The 16,295-nt window shown below is 44.2% G+C and overlaps 1 protein-coding gene across 1 annotated transcript in view; it reads left to right on the top strand.

Annotated features, from left to right (window-relative positions):
- The window catches only part of kcnh2b (potassium voltage-gated channel, subfamily H (eag-related), member 2b), a 228,323-nt gene that overhangs the window by 198,900 nt on the left and 13,128 nt on the right, over window positions 1-16,295 (top strand). Inside the window, exons 7-12 of the mRNA XM_076085447.1 lie at window positions 8,982-9,161; window positions 9,645-9,748; window positions 10,018-10,156; window positions 12,989-13,143; window positions 13,539-13,633; window positions 13,851-13,991. Coding sequence (XP_075941562.1) covers window positions 8,982-9,161; window positions 9,645-9,748; window positions 10,018-10,156; window positions 12,989-13,143; window positions 13,539-13,633; window positions 13,851-13,991 — 814 coding nt within the window. The remainder of the gene's footprint in view (window positions 1-8,981; window positions 9,162-9,644; window positions 9,749-10,017; window positions 10,157-12,988; window positions 13,144-13,538; window positions 13,634-13,850; window positions 13,992-16,295) is intronic.

Raw genomic sequence — 16,295 nt, 5'->3', positions numbered from 1 at the left:
AGGCAGGTGTTGATGGAAAACTCACCATGGGTACTTTGTGTAACCAGTTGCCATGTGAACGCCTTTGAGACTTAAAAAACAGATCTTTTGAGGGGATCATGAGTTGGGTTGTGTGTGTGTGAGGATGTCCGTCTGTCCACTGCTAATCTTGCTAATCTTGCACACCACTGATCATCAGCCTGATAAAAACCTGTTGAGTGTTTTATACCATCATTGACTGCTGACTAATCCCTCCTCTTAGCTAGCCGGTAGGGACCGCTAGTCTTCAACAGCTGCTTCAGTTTTGAATCAAACAGGACAGCAGTGGCCGTTGCAGACACGATGATGATAAAAAAAAAGAAGTAAGAAAGTGCGGACTGTGTCACAGGAAACCTGTCTTTGTAGTAGTTCACGTTGGCTTCTTTCAATCTCTTCCAATGGTTTTAGGTTTGAGAACCTGTTGGAAGTAGAGTGAGTGTTGAGTCAGTGTGTGACCTCAGTGCTTTTGTGTTGTGGCAAAGCTCAGCCTTAAATTGGCAGATAAGCTCTCAGCTGTCGTTGATATACAAATGTTCCAGTTCATAAGCACGCACTAACATCTGTTTTATTTTAGAATTGACGTGTGTGTGTGTGTGTGTGTGTGTGTGTGTGTGTGTGTGTGTGTGTCATGCTGACCAGCCTCCACTGGGCTTAACAGTTTTGTCATTGTTATTCTCATTTCCCTTTTTTCACTCTTTTTCCAACCTTTTTTTCTCACATCTTCAGCTCTTTGTCTCTCTGTCTATTCGTCCCCCTCGGCTCTGTTTCTCCATCCTCCTCTGTCTCGCCCACTGGCTCTCTCTTTCACACACTCTCTCTCTCCATGTTTTTTCTCTCCCTCATCCCGCTCTTCATCTCCCATTCCTTCCACCCCTTTGTTGTTTCTTTTAAAACTAATCTATATTATGTCAAAGTGGTGGTGTAACTTCACGCTTTTCCCCCGAAGCAGTGCTACACAAACTCACACACACACACTCTCTCTCTCTCACAGCAGAGGAAGTGTGTGTGTGAGGTTCCGTCACTTCTGCATTGCATGGCTCACTGGCGCTGATTATGGTATTACTTTCTCTATTATAACTGTACAAATACACAAGTACACTTATACATACAAGCATATACTGTATTTATAGGTCATGCATACATACAGTAGTATTAGTAACTTAATGCATCAGCACCTGAACACCTGTCTCCCAACATTCATTAATGGCCAAAGCTATTACCTAACACAATCTTATCGTACCGTATCTCAATTAAGAAACACTTTTTGTCCAAGATGAACAGGATTCTTACCTCCCATATCCACATTACAATGAACTGTAGTTTTTTGCATAAATCCCAAATACATCACCAAGAAAGGAAATGAAGAAAAAAGAATTGTGAAGAGTTCAAAAAGTGTCATTGGAGCTATTTGCTATATGCTGCTTTTAAAAGAGTACGCCACAGATTCAGCATTACATCCCTATCAGACCCAGGACGTACAGATTTTGAAAACCTGCATTCTCCCTAGTGTCCACCAGGGGGCGACTCCTCTGGTTGTATAGAAGTCTATGAGAAAATGACTCTACTTCTCTCTTGATTTATTCCCTCAGTAAACATTGTAAACATGAGTTTATGGTCTCAATCTCTAGTTTCAAGTCTTCTTCAATACAGCATGATGTTCATTTAGTACATTATGGTCCATTTAGAGTCAAACAGACCATAAAGCAGGGGATGCTTTAGGGCGGGGCTACTGTGATTGACAGGTCTCTGCCTCTACCAGAGACGTATACGGCGTCTCTACATCACTTCTCTGCTTTCCGAATATGGTAACTTCTGTTCAATGGTTAAAAAAACAACATGGCAATGTCCGTAATTCAAGATGGCGACGGCGAAATCACCGAACTCGAGGCTTCATAACGGCAGACCACATACCAATGGGTGACGTCGCGATGATTACTTCCTCTTCTTATATACAGACTGTGGGAGGCACACAACCACAAGGCGGTAATTCTAGTTACAAAAGGGATCAAAATGTATGCAGGAGAACCACAGGGCTAGGATGTGGAATGCTACTCTCGGCTACTGTAGCCTGGAGCCTCATTCTAAAACGTATAGTCTTCAGACCCAACCGACGGCGACCATGCAGGGTTTGAGTGAGATGTTTGTGTTAGCGTTGCTTGGTGTCCATGTTTTATCAAAGAGAGAGCATCAAAAAATAAAAATGTACACTGTGCTCCCAATTTCAAAATATCGAACACTTTTTTAACTAGATCGACTCCACTGCGGTTGATGACACACACTCCCATGATGCTTTGAGCTGTTTAAATTCAGTTGATTGAAGATGTCTTCGGTCCAACTCCTTCACTCTTAATTGGAAGGAAGAGCCATTTGAAAAGATGGTAATGAATGTCTGGCTAAACATCTCACTCTAACTGGGCTCAGAGGAGGTTTTTCCCCTCCTGTCTTCAGCTGCTGTATCCATTTGTCTGCGTGCTTGGACTGTAATTGTTTACACCAATCCTGCCAGCCGAATCGAACACAATGTGAGAAATGGAACCCACCCAAAAACCATCAACACCCCTCCCTAGCAGATGGATGGTGTGTGCTGCCTGACTGCCTTTAGATGCCATTTTTGTCGTCGTTGTCGTCCCGTCCCCCCCGTCCCCCCTACTTTCTTTGATCAGACACAACCAAAGGAAGTTCTTAAGATAGACATAACTTGCACCAGTAAGTAGTGTTTTACTGTAGTTACACGGTGACTGTGAAATGCTAAGGATGTCCGTCAACTGTGATGATGTACAATAACTCTTTTTTTTTGGGCATATTTCCCAAAGTAAACCACCGCTACGTTTTTGCCAATTCTCTCTCAAGTGATAAGAAACATGTGATAAGGTTTCTTTAGAGTTTCTTTGAGGAACTTTCTTTTTGTGTTGATTTTGGCGGTCCCTGTGGACAAAAGCGGTAGTGTTTTCCAGCACCGGATTCCCTTTACAGTCTGCCCCACTCCGCCCTGGTTCTGGTTCTCCTGTGCTTCCCTTCTCTCCAGCGGGTCCAGCAATACGGCCTGGGTCTCCAGCAGCGTTGTGTCGATGTTGGCTCCCAGTGGGGACCGGAGGAGCAGAGAGGAGCAGAGAGGAGAAGCTCTGCTCCTGGAGGAGGAGGAGACACTGCTGCTGGGTGTGGAGCTCTTCCACCCGCCAGAGCTTCCCACTGCAGGCCAAAAAGCGGCAGCAAAGCCGGAACTTGGTCTGTCCACTGTGAGCATGTCTCCGCTGGAGTCTGAGCTGGAGGACTTTCTGGTGGACCTGCATGATTTCATCAGATTTTGCCGGAATCCAACTCGGTGGCCCAGATGAGAAGCATTAAGAATGACTAAATAGAAATAGTCAATCTTCTCTCTGGTCTCGTTTACTTATGAAGGTCATAAAGAGGCTTCTGAGACTGTTTCATGAACAGTTAAAAGTTCCTCACTGAAACTTTAAAGCTCAAAAGATACAGAAAGTGGGTTGTTCTCGTGCACTTTGACTTTCCAGCTTCGCTCACCTTTTGATTTTGTAACTTTGTTTGCTGCAGTCTCAGTTTAAACCTCCTGCAGCTGTGTGCGCGCCTGTGGCTCAGTCTTCTGCACCGATAGAAGATCTGATTGAAGATTAATAATGGAGGTGACTCTGGCTGTTCAGTCATCACCCTTTCTAAAACTGCAGCTGCACTGAACACCTCGTGTGTGTGTGTGTGTGTGTGTGTGTGTGTGTGTGTGTGTGTGTGTGTGTGTGTGTGTGTGTGTGTGTGTGTGTGTGTGTGTGTGTGAGTGCGTGCGTGCGTGCGTGCGTGCGTGCGTGCGTGCGTGCGTGCGTGCGTGCGTGCGTGCGTGCGTGCGTGCGTGCGTGTGTGTGAGAGAATGAAGGTGCTACACTTTGTTGCCTGTAAAAATGGAAATGACAAGTTTGATCGGGACAGATTGTTTGGTGCCTGTCCTGAAGCCCTGATGGGTATTCGGCACCAGCTTTAAGTATGTTTTTGCACAATTCTAGCAGATATTTTATTTTTTCCCATTTTTAAAAGGTCTTGGCTGGTTAGTTAGCTGTCTCTCTATCTGTCCATCTCTCTTTTAGTTTCCTTCTGTTTAGTGTTTACTCCTCAGCCACCTCAGCTAAATTAAACTGTTTCAAAAACTCTCTCAATCTTCAAGGATTTGCCCCCTGTCATCTTACTGAAATATGACATTGCAGAAACTAAAGTGAATAAGACAGGTTTGATGGTTTTAGATGAGTATACCATGTATCTGACACCTCTGTCTGCTCCCCTGTCACTCTAAACCACATCGGGTCACATAAAGTAGAACAGACACTGCAGCAGTCTAATGGACAGCCTGAGCGTTGGCTTCTATTTGAATTTTACCTTTGAATTAAAAGACAAAAAGCACACCATTCTTTCTGCATGTAGCCTACTGTGCTGCGCAAGACTTCAAATGGCCACTAAATGTGTAATTTAATTACATTTTTCAATAGTTTTGGGCCGAGCAGTTAATTTAGAAATAGCAGCACACTCAGACTGACCTAACCCAGTGTGTCACATGCAGTCCAGGCAAATCCCAGCATTTAAAGTGATGAATGTCAAACTTCAGCAGAGATGATGCAGAAATAGCTGATGACGCTGCTGTCTGCTGGACTGGGGATTCCACTCTGTTGACTGATGCCAGCAAAAAGAAAAAGAGCTTGCTGTGGGTAAAGTGAGAAAAACATCTCGTCTTCATAGCACAGCCGGTCAGATCTGCAGCCCCCCCCCCCCCCCAAGTCGTCTCCCTCCAGTGCTGTCCACAAATACAACTCTGCCCTATCTGCACTTCAATATGTCTTGACATCTGCACTTTTAACAGTCCTCACGGCAATGTTTTTCAGTTTCACACTGACGGCTAAAATTAGAGCTCGAGTTACTCCAGGAGGGAAAGCACAACTGAGAGGCCACTCCACTGAACTGCAGGCGTGTGTGCACGTGTGTCCGCTGACACCTGTAAACGTGTTCGTTTGTGCTGTCTGCATACAGATGTGTTCATGACACTTGAGATAATGCAAGTATTTGTGTCATATCGTGCCCTTGAGTTGAGTGCTGAAAAGCAAAAGATCTTTCTGCTGTAGTCCAGACTGAATTATCTCTCCAACTTTTGGATGGATTGCAGTGGAATTTGCAGACATTCGTGGTCCCCAGAGGATGAATACTACTGAATTTGATGATCCCCTCCTCCACCATGAGATGGACATTTGTGGTTTTCAGTGAAATATCTCAACGATCATTAACCTTATTGCCATGAGTTTGGTACATTCATGGTCCTCTCAGGATGAACCCTAATCACTTAGGTGATCCTCTGACCTTTTAAATGGCAGTACTTTGGTTTATAACCAAACACCTGCGGAACTGTCAATTTCATTAGCCTCAGTTGTACTTGAATGTAATTGAAATGGCCAACATGGTAAACATTATTACCGTCTTGACATCAGCCTGTTAGCATTAATAGTATGAGAATGTCAGCATGCCGAGGTCTGTATTCAGCTTTCATCATGGAGCCACGAGCGTGGCTGTAAACTCTTGATGTTGTTGAGTGAAGGGAGGTTTGCATTGACTGCTGCACATACAACATACAGCAGCCCTAGTTAAGGAGTTCTTACATGTACTGTATGTCGTGCTATGCTATCGATAACATACACAAACCAAACATTCAAATCAACTGATAATCAAAGTTATTCTTTGATTATTCATACCATTGCCAAGAAACACTGAAGTGTTCCAGTATCTTTAAGAATAAAAGACTCGTACAAGTGTGATTTGATAAAAGCTCGGACAGAAACTCATAAATACTTGAAAACAAAGCCTTTGAATGAGCCAGAATTCTGAGGACTTGGCTTAGATATGAAACAGCTGGCTGCATTACAAAGAGGACACACACTGAAATATTTCTTGCTGATATTTAATAAATCAAATAAAAGTTTTCTCGCCAAAATTTTGACAACTATGAGAACAACTACTGAGGCAAAAACACACAGATCGAGGGCTATGAGATCTTAATAGAACAGATGGTTTAACAACCAAGCACATACATGTGTGCCACTGGGCCACAGTAGGTGAAGACGAGATGGCATCTGGAATAGAGAGAGAGAGAGAGAGAGAGAGAGAGATGATGAAAGTGGGAGGGAGAAATCGAAGAATGAAAGCACAACGGAAGAAAGCGCCGTCCAAAGGGATGAAAACCCAGCCATTCAAGCATGAGAAGAAAGGAAGATGAGACGGGAGGCACGCTGAATGGCAATAGGTATAGCAGGATGAGTGAGAAGTCACTTGGCTGCACACTGTGTGGAGGAAGAGAGGGAGCCTGAGAGAGGGAGCGAGGATTGCCAGATGGAGGAGAGAGCCACGCCGTGAAGAAAAGTAGAAACTAGAAAAGAAGAGGGGTTTAGCAGGTCAAGGGGAGGGCAGGAAGAAACGGGAACGAGAGGAAATGTAGTAAAGAGTAATAGAGGCTGAACAGAGTCAAGTGAGAAAAAAGATTCAGGTAAAGGGAGGTGAGCGGAATACAGGACTTCCTTCTAGTGCTTCTGGTGTGTTTCTTCTACTCGTTCCATTTCATGAGTGAGACTCTTGCTTGTACCTAATTGTTACACACCGCTCACACTCAGCCCTCTCTCTGGAGAAGGCGCCGGAGACTCGAGTCTGTCTGCTGCCTCCCACATACAAATGTGTCCGTCGGTCTGCTGCACTGGGGTTTGGAGGAACATGGTCACACAGTTTAGATGCAGGGTGAATCGGTTTGAAGAGCTCTGGCATCTTGTACAAATGGGAAGTGGAAATAGAAAACATGCATTTTTTGGGGAAGACGGTCTCACAGAGTCACTGACAAGAGCGGAGCGATCGCTTGGCTTAAGTAAAGTGCTGGTGCAGAATTGGGGAGATGTTTAGTATTTATTATTCATGGTTTATTTAATGGGGACAGATGCATTATACATACAGACTGAAGACAGCCCCGATGAAGGTATCACAGTGTTTATAGTGGCTGCTTATTTGCAACCTCTGCCACTAAAAGAGCTTTTATGAAACCAGGGGATTAGAACATTCAGGTAAAAAGACGGAATACAGCAGGATACAAGTACAGCACACTGTCAAAATGTGAGCACAGGTTTGTTGCTGAATTCATCAGGATTCAGTATCTCTCTTAATAGTAATGGAGGTTGTAGTTATTGGATGGTTCTGAATGAAGTGCTGATGAGGATGTCTTTAGTTTTGGGCCTCATGCAAGAAGCCGCTTGAGCAAGTCATTTAGGAGAACTTGCTGCATTCCCTCATTTTCTGAATTGAATTTCTGCAAACACAAATTACAAGCGGTCCAGAACTGTCCTACAGGTCATGTGACATCGTCAGCTGTTTTTCACTAACGGATTGTATATTTCATTACATGGATAATTACCTCATAATTATGTGCATATTTTCCTGTTTGACGCTGCTTTAACATTGCCTAACAATATTACCATTCATTTACATTGGCTGTTGAATGACGCTACAATATCAATGACAGTTTGACCCTCAGGTCATTAACACCACTTGTTATTTGTCCCCATTCCTTGTCTTCAGCAGGTCCCTTAATTCTGCTGCTGACCCTGTTTAGAGTTGTGGGTTATGCATGAACGGGCATTTTACCTTCACTGCTCATCTGATGGGGATGTAAACACATTTAAATGTCACCGCACGCTCACTATTTCACTTGAAGTCATGTCGAGCTGAATAAATAACATGACATGAACGTCTTCTAATACTTTCCGACTGTGTTATAGATTGCATGCTATCTTTGTGAAGCTCACAGTCTTGTATTTTTTTAGAACATGTGTCTGAGAGGTAATATATCTTTGGTGAGTTGCGATATATTGTAAGCTATGTGACAACACTGTAGCATCATTATGGTCCACAGTCCGCCTCCCTTAGTTGTGAATGCATTTCTCCACTCACTCCCTTATTCCACTCTTTATTGGCGCACATCCACACACTGATTGTGTGAGCACGGCACACGGCGTAAGTCAGCGAAAACTGGGATTTGTGACTCGTGCTCTAATGCTCGCTATTTCTTTTCCTGCCCTTGCTTTGAGAGCAGCAGCCGAGCGTCTGCGGTTCACTGTGTGATTCTATTAAGCCGAGACACGAGGCAGGCTGTGCTGATGCGTCCAGAGCAGCCATCTCTGCAAGCAAAGCTACTTAGAACGGCTCCATAATACCCCAGATGTCATTCCTGGTGTGTGTGTATGTGTGTGTGTGTGTGTGTGTGTGTGTGTGTGTGTGTGTGTGTGTGTGTGTGTGTGTGTATGTGTGTGTGTGTGTGAGTGTGTGTGTGTGTGTGTATGTGTGTGTGTGTGTGTGTGTGTGTGTGTGTATGTGTGTGTGTGTGTGTGTGTGTGTGTGTGTGTGTGTATGTATGTGTGTGTGTGTGTGTGTGTGTGTGTGTGTGTGTGTGTGTGTGTGTGTGTGTGTGTGTGTGTGTGAGTGTGACCTGAACCGCTGGAGGACCCGTCTCTGAGAGACCCCAACCAATTGTCTAGTCCATCAAGAAGTATTTTTATGACCCACAGTGTCGAAAGTGTGGGTCATAAAAAGGGGGTGGGTGAGCACGCTGCTTAGGAGGGTAACCTTAATAGGGTCGGTGCCTTCAGAACCGCTCCTGTCATCTTCACAGAGGACTCTGGCTCCATCGCTGTAATTGCAAAACGCTGTTACAGCTCCGCGAGTGAGCGTGTCACGGGAGACGATGTATATTTTATGGCGGCGCTATACGTGCTCAGGCTGTGTGTGTGCACGTAGTTTCAGCTCCATCACACTACTGCTATATGCACACAGTCTCACGGTGATGTAGTCTGTTTATCCCTTCTCGTTCTGTTTCCTCCGGCCGTCCTGCAGCCTCGTCCCCCTTTATCTTCATCTCTTCCGTGTCCCTTTTCGTCTCTCTACCCCAGGTGCTGTCTCTGGGCGCAGATGTGTTGCCAGAGTACAAGCTCCAGGCCCCTCGCATCCACAAGTGGACGGTGTTGCACTACAGCCCCTTCAAGGCGGTGTGGGACTGGCTCATCCTGCTGCTGGTCATCTACACCGCCATCCTGACTCCCTACTCGGCCGCGTTCCTCCTCAACGACCAGGTGGGGTCCCATCGAGGGAAAGAGTCACTGACCAGCTTGTTTCATTTCTGTGGGCTTTGCGACTCTGTACGACATAAGATCCTTAGAGCAGAACAAAGATACAGAAAGTGATACATGAAGTGATATCATACACCGATGATTTCCACTTCCTTGTGACATGCATCTCTTGTAATATTATAGTCAGTTGTAGCTTTTGTTCTCTCCTGATTAGTGTGTTGAGGCTCCGCAGCCTGGATCCTGCTGAAAGCCCCGTTTTTGTGTCACTTCTTCATTGTTTTGTCGACACGTGTATGCAAATGATCCTAAAAGCCTTAACTCTCCTCTAATCCATTTGAAGGAGGTAATCAGACGGAGCTGTTCTATTTTTAAGGCATTGGCTTATAATTCTCTTCCCCTGTCTTTTCTTCTCCTCTCTTCTGTGTTCTCTCTTTCCCTTCCCTTTTCCTCTCCTCTCCTCTTCTCTTCTCTCTCCTCCTCTCTCAGGAAGAGGTAGCCCTGCAGAGTTGTGGTTACTCCTGCTCTCCTCTCAATGTGGTGGACCTCATAGTGGATATCATGTTCATTATTGACATCCTCATCAACTTCAGGTCTGTCTTTAAACACACGAGTCTACAGTATAGCAGTAGTAGTCACAGTGTAGTCATAGTAAATACACAATGCTGCAGGTCTTATTCCTTAACCCTCATGCTCTGACCTCATCAAACTGTTGTTAGAGCTATCAGTCGTAGCATTAGTGAACACAGTAGTGATTATTAAAGTAAATGGTACAAAGTGGTTTTCATAGTTACAGTGTCAAACGTCTTATCAGAACTATTAATGTCAATCATGTTAATATGATGTGCACTCCTCCTCTCAGGACAACATATGTGAACATTAACGACGAGGTGGTGAGCCACCCGGTGCGCATCGCCGTCCACTACTTCAAGGGCTGGTTCCTCATCGACATGGTGGCTGCTATTCCCTTTGACCTGCTGATCTACCGCAGCGGAGAGGAGGTATGTCACCGTGTAGGGAGGGGGGGGGGGTGTTTCTATACCGCAGGAAAGGGGGGGACAAGACAAGCTGTGGGGAGATGGAGGGATGAAGAGAACGAGAGAGAGATGATGTTGCTGCATTGACATTGTGTCGTTCTCAAAAGAGAAGGGTACAAAGAGTGAAGAGGAGGGAGACGGGGAATAAGAGGAAGAAAGAAGAGAGGCAGAGGCACTTTCTGCTTCATCCTTTAATTGTCTCCATGGGGAGGTGGAGTGTCAAAATATAGCGTGTCTACCTTACGAGATACGAGGCAGTGTACAAAATGATTAAACAATTAATCAAGCGTTGTATTGAGGGAAAATCCTCAACTCTGTTATTGAAAAATAAAATTCTCTGCTTCCAGCTTCTCCAGCGTCAGGAGTTTAAGTTTAGGTTCATGGTTCTGTTTAACATCATTGGAAACTGAATTTTGAGTTTTTAGAGTTTGTCGGATAAAACAAACAATTCAAAGACGTACGTTGGAGTCAGAGTCTTGCTTTGTGCATAACTCCTAAGAAGTTTCCTAAGAACTCTGACTTTGTTTAACAACCTCTTCTCTCACTCTACTGAATGTTTGAGACACTCTGTAGTAAGAATCATCATCCACAGCTGAACAGGCACAACGGCCATCGTTACATCAATAAGGTGTGACACATTGCATTATGGGATTCTAGAGAGTACATGCCATGGTCACAACTTTCTATTTGTTTTATTCCTGGTGTAAGATGTTTAATGTTAAGATGTTATGCAGAGGATTGTTTTGTTGCTGCTGTTTAAGTTCCTACAGCAGTGCACTGCTGTTTCTCTATTGTTTTATTATGTTTTTATTATGTTGTAAATGCATTCTGTTGAGCAACCTTGTGTTGCACAATGACGATAAATCATCCTTGAAACCTATAATCCTTGAAAGTTTATGGAGCATAACTTTTCTGTAATATAATTCAAAACAGTGTAGGATGCATCGTGTGCACTTTATAGTTAGCAATGAGTGATTTTGGACCCCGCCCATGTCATCTGATATTAACGATAGATAGGATCAGAAGTTATGGACATGTAGAATTAAGAGTTACCCATTTTTCACTATTTTTTAATAAACCAAAGGATGTATCAATAGATTGAGAAAATAATGAGCAGATTAAGTTCAAAGATGAACATCACAGCATGAGGCCCAGATATCCTGACTTTAAGACCCTAGAGTGGGTCGACCTCCACAGATGCTGGATCCTACGATTCCCATGATGTGATAGCATCTTTCATCAGACCTTTCCTGAATCCTCCAGTTTGTAATGCAAACTTTCTGTGCAAAATATCTCGAGGCCAATCTGAGTCTTTTTTTCTAACTTAAAGCGGACGTATCATGCGGTGTATCCTAACGAGCCTGCATGTGACATAGGAAGGGGAGCCAAACCCGACTGGCTCATTGAATCACATGTCTTCTGGTCTAGACAGCCCACAAAACAAACTGTCTGGGTTGTCTTATTTTAGTTTGCGGGTTGGTAGGAGCTCCAGATACACAGATGTATGTGTTGCCTTAAAGAAACCTCCAGAGCCACAGAAGACATTACGCAACAGCTGATGAGTAAAATGAACTGTGTAAAATCATTCAAGTAAAAATAATCGCTGGCCACATCCCTAATGCAGTATATATGAGAGGCAGATCCGCAGTGAGGCAGTGAGGTCCAGACTGAGGGTCTATGGTTTGCTGAATGATAGGAAAGTGCAGTGATGGAGGCGTCGGTTGGAGAATTTAAGGAAGTGAGAGGCAGGGTGTCTGGAGGAAGAGGTGGGAGTCAGGAGAAAGAGGCAGGGCAAGTGAGTTAGTAGGTTGCCGGAGCCCTCTGAGGATACTTCCCACGTAATGAGGATGAAAAGCACGGAGGCCGAGGTCCGTCCCTCCACACAGCAGCTCAGCCCAGGCCGATCCCATTGACAGAGGAAGCACCACTTGGATGTTAGTAACGGGATGTCTGTAGGTAATTCAAAGAAGTGTTATTAATAGAGATTAAGCCCCCCACCAAGCCAGATATGATGAATGTGGAAACTCCCCGACATTGAAATACTGCCCGGGGGGAGCTCTGCCAGGATTCACTTCATAGAGGCCGCAGAGCCAAGAAAGTGGAGATTTTCCTCACCAGACAACTATTATTTACTGAGAAGACACGCACACACACTGAGCAGGACTAGGCTCCCTGCCAGCACAGTTCTCGTCTTGTTATTTATTTGTCGTATGGACACGGAGGGGGGGGGGGGGGGGGGGCAGACGAATACAAGTAGAAAGGACAGCCCACAGTAATGAAGTAAAAGTCAGGATTTACCACCTCCGCAACACAGGGCTGTGTGTGTGTGTGTGTGTGTGTGTGTGTGTGTGTGTGTGTGTGAGTGTGTGAGTGAGTGTGTGTGTGTGTGTGTGTGTGTGTGCGTGTGTGTGTGTGAGTGAGTGAGTGTGTGTGTGTGTGTGTGAGTGAGTGTGTGCGTGTGTGGGTGTGTATACATGTGTGTGGGTGTGTATACATGTGTGTGTGTGTGTGCGTGTGTGCGTGTGAGTGAGTGTGTGTGTGTGAGTGAGTGTGTGCGTGTGTGGGTGTGTATACATGTGTGTGGGTGTGTATACATGTGTGTGTGTGTGTGCGTGTGTGCGTGTGAGTGAGTGTGTGTGTGTGTGTGAGTGAGTGTGTGCGTGTGTGTGGGTGTGTATACATGTGTGTGTGACAGGATGACAGCAGGCGGGGAATGCTGGGACGAGATATCACCGTTTTTTTTTACCTCATCTCATCACCAACAACCGACGCTCTGTCTCTCCCACTCCCTCTCAGACCACCACTCTGATTGGTCTGCTGAAGACGGCTCGTCTCCTGCGCCTGGTGCGCGTGGCCAGGAAGCTGGACCGCTACTCGGAGTACGGCGCGGCCGTCCTCTTCCTCCTCATGTGCACCTTCGCCCTCATCGCTCACTGGCTGGCCTGCATCTGGTACCGTGCCATAAGACTGTCTGGTGAATCAGACGAGGGTTCACAGATGGAGGAGTAATGTGGGAATGATCGCGTGTCTGCACGCATCAGAACGGGTGTTGTATGGGGGCTTGTGCTGTCACAATATTGAAATTTGCAACTTCAATACACTACTTTAAATATATATATATATGTGTTTAATTTATTATGTCCTTTTGTTGTGGTGTCAATCATCACGTTTATTTGATTCTAACCACAGTTAAATGGTAGAAAACTTCTGAATCAATAAGACATTATATTTTGACAACTTTTAGGAGTTTGAAAATCCCTTTAGTTTGCCTTTTTACCGACGCTAATTATTGCTAACATCAGCAGTTATATACATGCATTCATATTATGGCTGTTATTTTTCCCAGGTATGCCATCGGTAGCGTGGAGAGGAGCGGTTCCATTGGCTGGCTCCACACACTGGGGGACCAGTTGGGAAAGACCTACAACAGCTCCATCATAGGTACTGAGAGAACTAAGCACTGCAGCAGCACTGCTCAGAGGTGCTGCAGTGATTCTGTCTGCCTCAGCTGGAAGCAAGTTAGTAGAAAACATGCTTCACCAGAATCAAATTGTGTTTGGCTGTGATTGTGGGATGATCGTCAGTGATCATCTGTCGTTCTGTCAGGCCAAGACCATTTTGTGAAATATTCGTGTCAGCTCTAAATTTCACCCTCCAGGTTCGGGACCCTCCATCAAAGACAAGTACGTCACCGCCCTGTACTTCACCTTCAGCAGCCTGACCAGCGTGGGCTTTGGAAACGTGTCCCCCAACACCAACTCTGAGAAGATCTTCTCCATCTGTGTCATGCTCATAGGATGTAAGTCCTGATGTTATGCTAGAAGTAGATGTAGTCGTGTTTTCATAAGAATGTCACTTTAGAGTGCTTTAAATGGCTCCTCCGTCGTGTTGTCGGTCCACTCTCCTCACTACGGTCACATGATAAGTGAACCTGACTCCTGCTGCTCTGCTGCTGTACGGAGGCGACACTTTCAGTTCATCATCGTAGCATCTGTCTCAAAACTAAGTATTGATAACTCCCTTAAGTATCTCATACATTTCTTTTAGTGGATGAAAGTGGGAGCTGATGCGGGAAAATGAACTAAATTGGTTTTATTTATTTTGAGAGAAATGATGTGGCTGGCCGATAAAATGTCATATCTATGAAAACAACGACAGAGATGCAAAACAGCTGCACAGAGACACAGAGAGACTTACGATGTCTATGAAAAGAGACTAAAACAACCAGAACTAGACACACAGAACTACAAAGCTACAAAAAGGGTCAAAACAACCACAGACAAAAATAACTACAAGACCACAACAATTTAACATTTTCAGTTCTTAATAAACATTCTTGCTATAGTTACAGCAGCTGCACAAAGCCATGGATCATACTTTACATTCTGAAAGCATATCGCGTGATGATTTATTAATACAATTAATCAGCAGGGATTGTAATATCTCCTGTCATGCTTATCAACTCAGCTTCCTCTCCACAGAGTAATTACCTCCGCAGGCTGGCAGAGCCCTGGACCTCGTTGATCAGGCTAACCGTAGGATGAGAACATGAATATGGTGTTTTAAACCAGTGACTAGTGACGGCTTGTTCTTTTCATGCGAGCACTCATCATTTTGTGTTGATGAAAAAAAAAGAAGGAAGAAAGCATATATTTGAGCGTGGTTACAGTTATCCACGGGTCAAATCTAAAGCTAGTTCAACTCTGGTGTGTTTGGGCTGCAGGCCTCGTCAAATGTCAAATGTCAATTAAAGAAGTGCAAGATTCTGATGCTCTAGAATTAAAGTGCACTTTGAAATCTCAATGAGCATTATAAAACCTCAGAAAGAAAATCTGATCAATTGTGTCCCTTGTGACAGCGCGTGTGTAAAATTACACACACACACACACGGCAGCTTTAGTGTGTGTGATGTGGACAATGTGAAAATCAAGGCTTCATAACGGCCTCAAACCAATGTGTGACGTCACGATGACTGCGTCCACTTCTTATATACAGTCTATGATTCCCACCTGCTTCAAGACAGCCACCATCGTCCCTGTGACTAAGAGGTCTACAGTGTCCAGACTAAGTGTTGGTCCCTGTTGCACAATGACAATAAATGAACCTTACAACCTTGTAACACACTGACTATGGACCAACTACCTCATTAACCCCACTTCAATGAATCCCAACGATCCCTTTAAGTGCTAACTTGCTTTCTAAAGTGCAGCCGAGGCTAATATAGGGCTCAACAGTCTCAGTTGTTGAAGTTAAAATCTTTTTAGTGGGAAATTCCCTCTGTGTTTCTTACTAAGTCGTGGTAGAAGGGATAGTTACACAAAGTATTGATTTACGACAAGCTTAAAGAAGGCGTGAAATTAGCTTTTTATGCCAAGATAGCTTATTTGAATGTTAGCTTATCTCTGTAAGTCAATGAGCACAGTGACCAAGATCAAGGCTTCCTTTCTTTTCTGGATGTTGTAGCACACCAGGCCCTTGTGTTTAGAGAGGGCACTATCACATACTGGAGTCTGTGTATCTATGCCTATGTATACATATAACTCAATGATAATAACTTTATTTGCGTTGCACTCCCATTTCTCTCATTTTGAAGCACTATAAGAATAAAAATCATTCAACAAATACTAAACGTAGATAGACTAATAATAAATATGTTAAATTATATCATCTTTATATAATAATTATATCATAATATAATAATATATAAATAGTAACGCTGAAAAGACGGCGACAGATGCAGAAGACCAGAAAACGCTGACCAATCAGGGCAGGCTTTTTTACGGGAGAGGAGGGGCTTGAAGGGACGGGCGCTAAAACAAAGCCTTTTAGACAGATACATGTACATTCTGACAGACAATATGAGAGAAATACTGTATTGTTTTGAACAATAAAGCATGTAAACATGTTCTCGTAAAAACCCCAGTTACAAGTATGAACATGTAAACAACCATGATAAAAAGCTGTGTTTTAACTGATGTATTAACGAGATTACACAGCTCTTATTCATGCTAATATCAAGCTCCGTTATTATACCACCAGCTGTCTGAGCTTCCTCTCTCTCTCTTCTGCTCCTTGCCCTTCGTCACTTACAGTATATTTTATG

This window comes from Anarhichas minor, unplaced genomic scaffold, assembly GCF_050575085.1.
Source record: "Anarhichas minor isolate MPS153535 unplaced genomic scaffold, ASM5057508v1 ptg000155l, whole genome shotgun sequence".
Lineage (NCBI taxonomy): Eukaryota > Metazoa > Chordata > Actinopteri > Perciformes > Anarhichadidae > Anarhichas > Anarhichas minor.
Note: the sequence above shows the minus strand (reverse complement) of the source record. Positions and strands in the feature narration are given on the sequence as shown.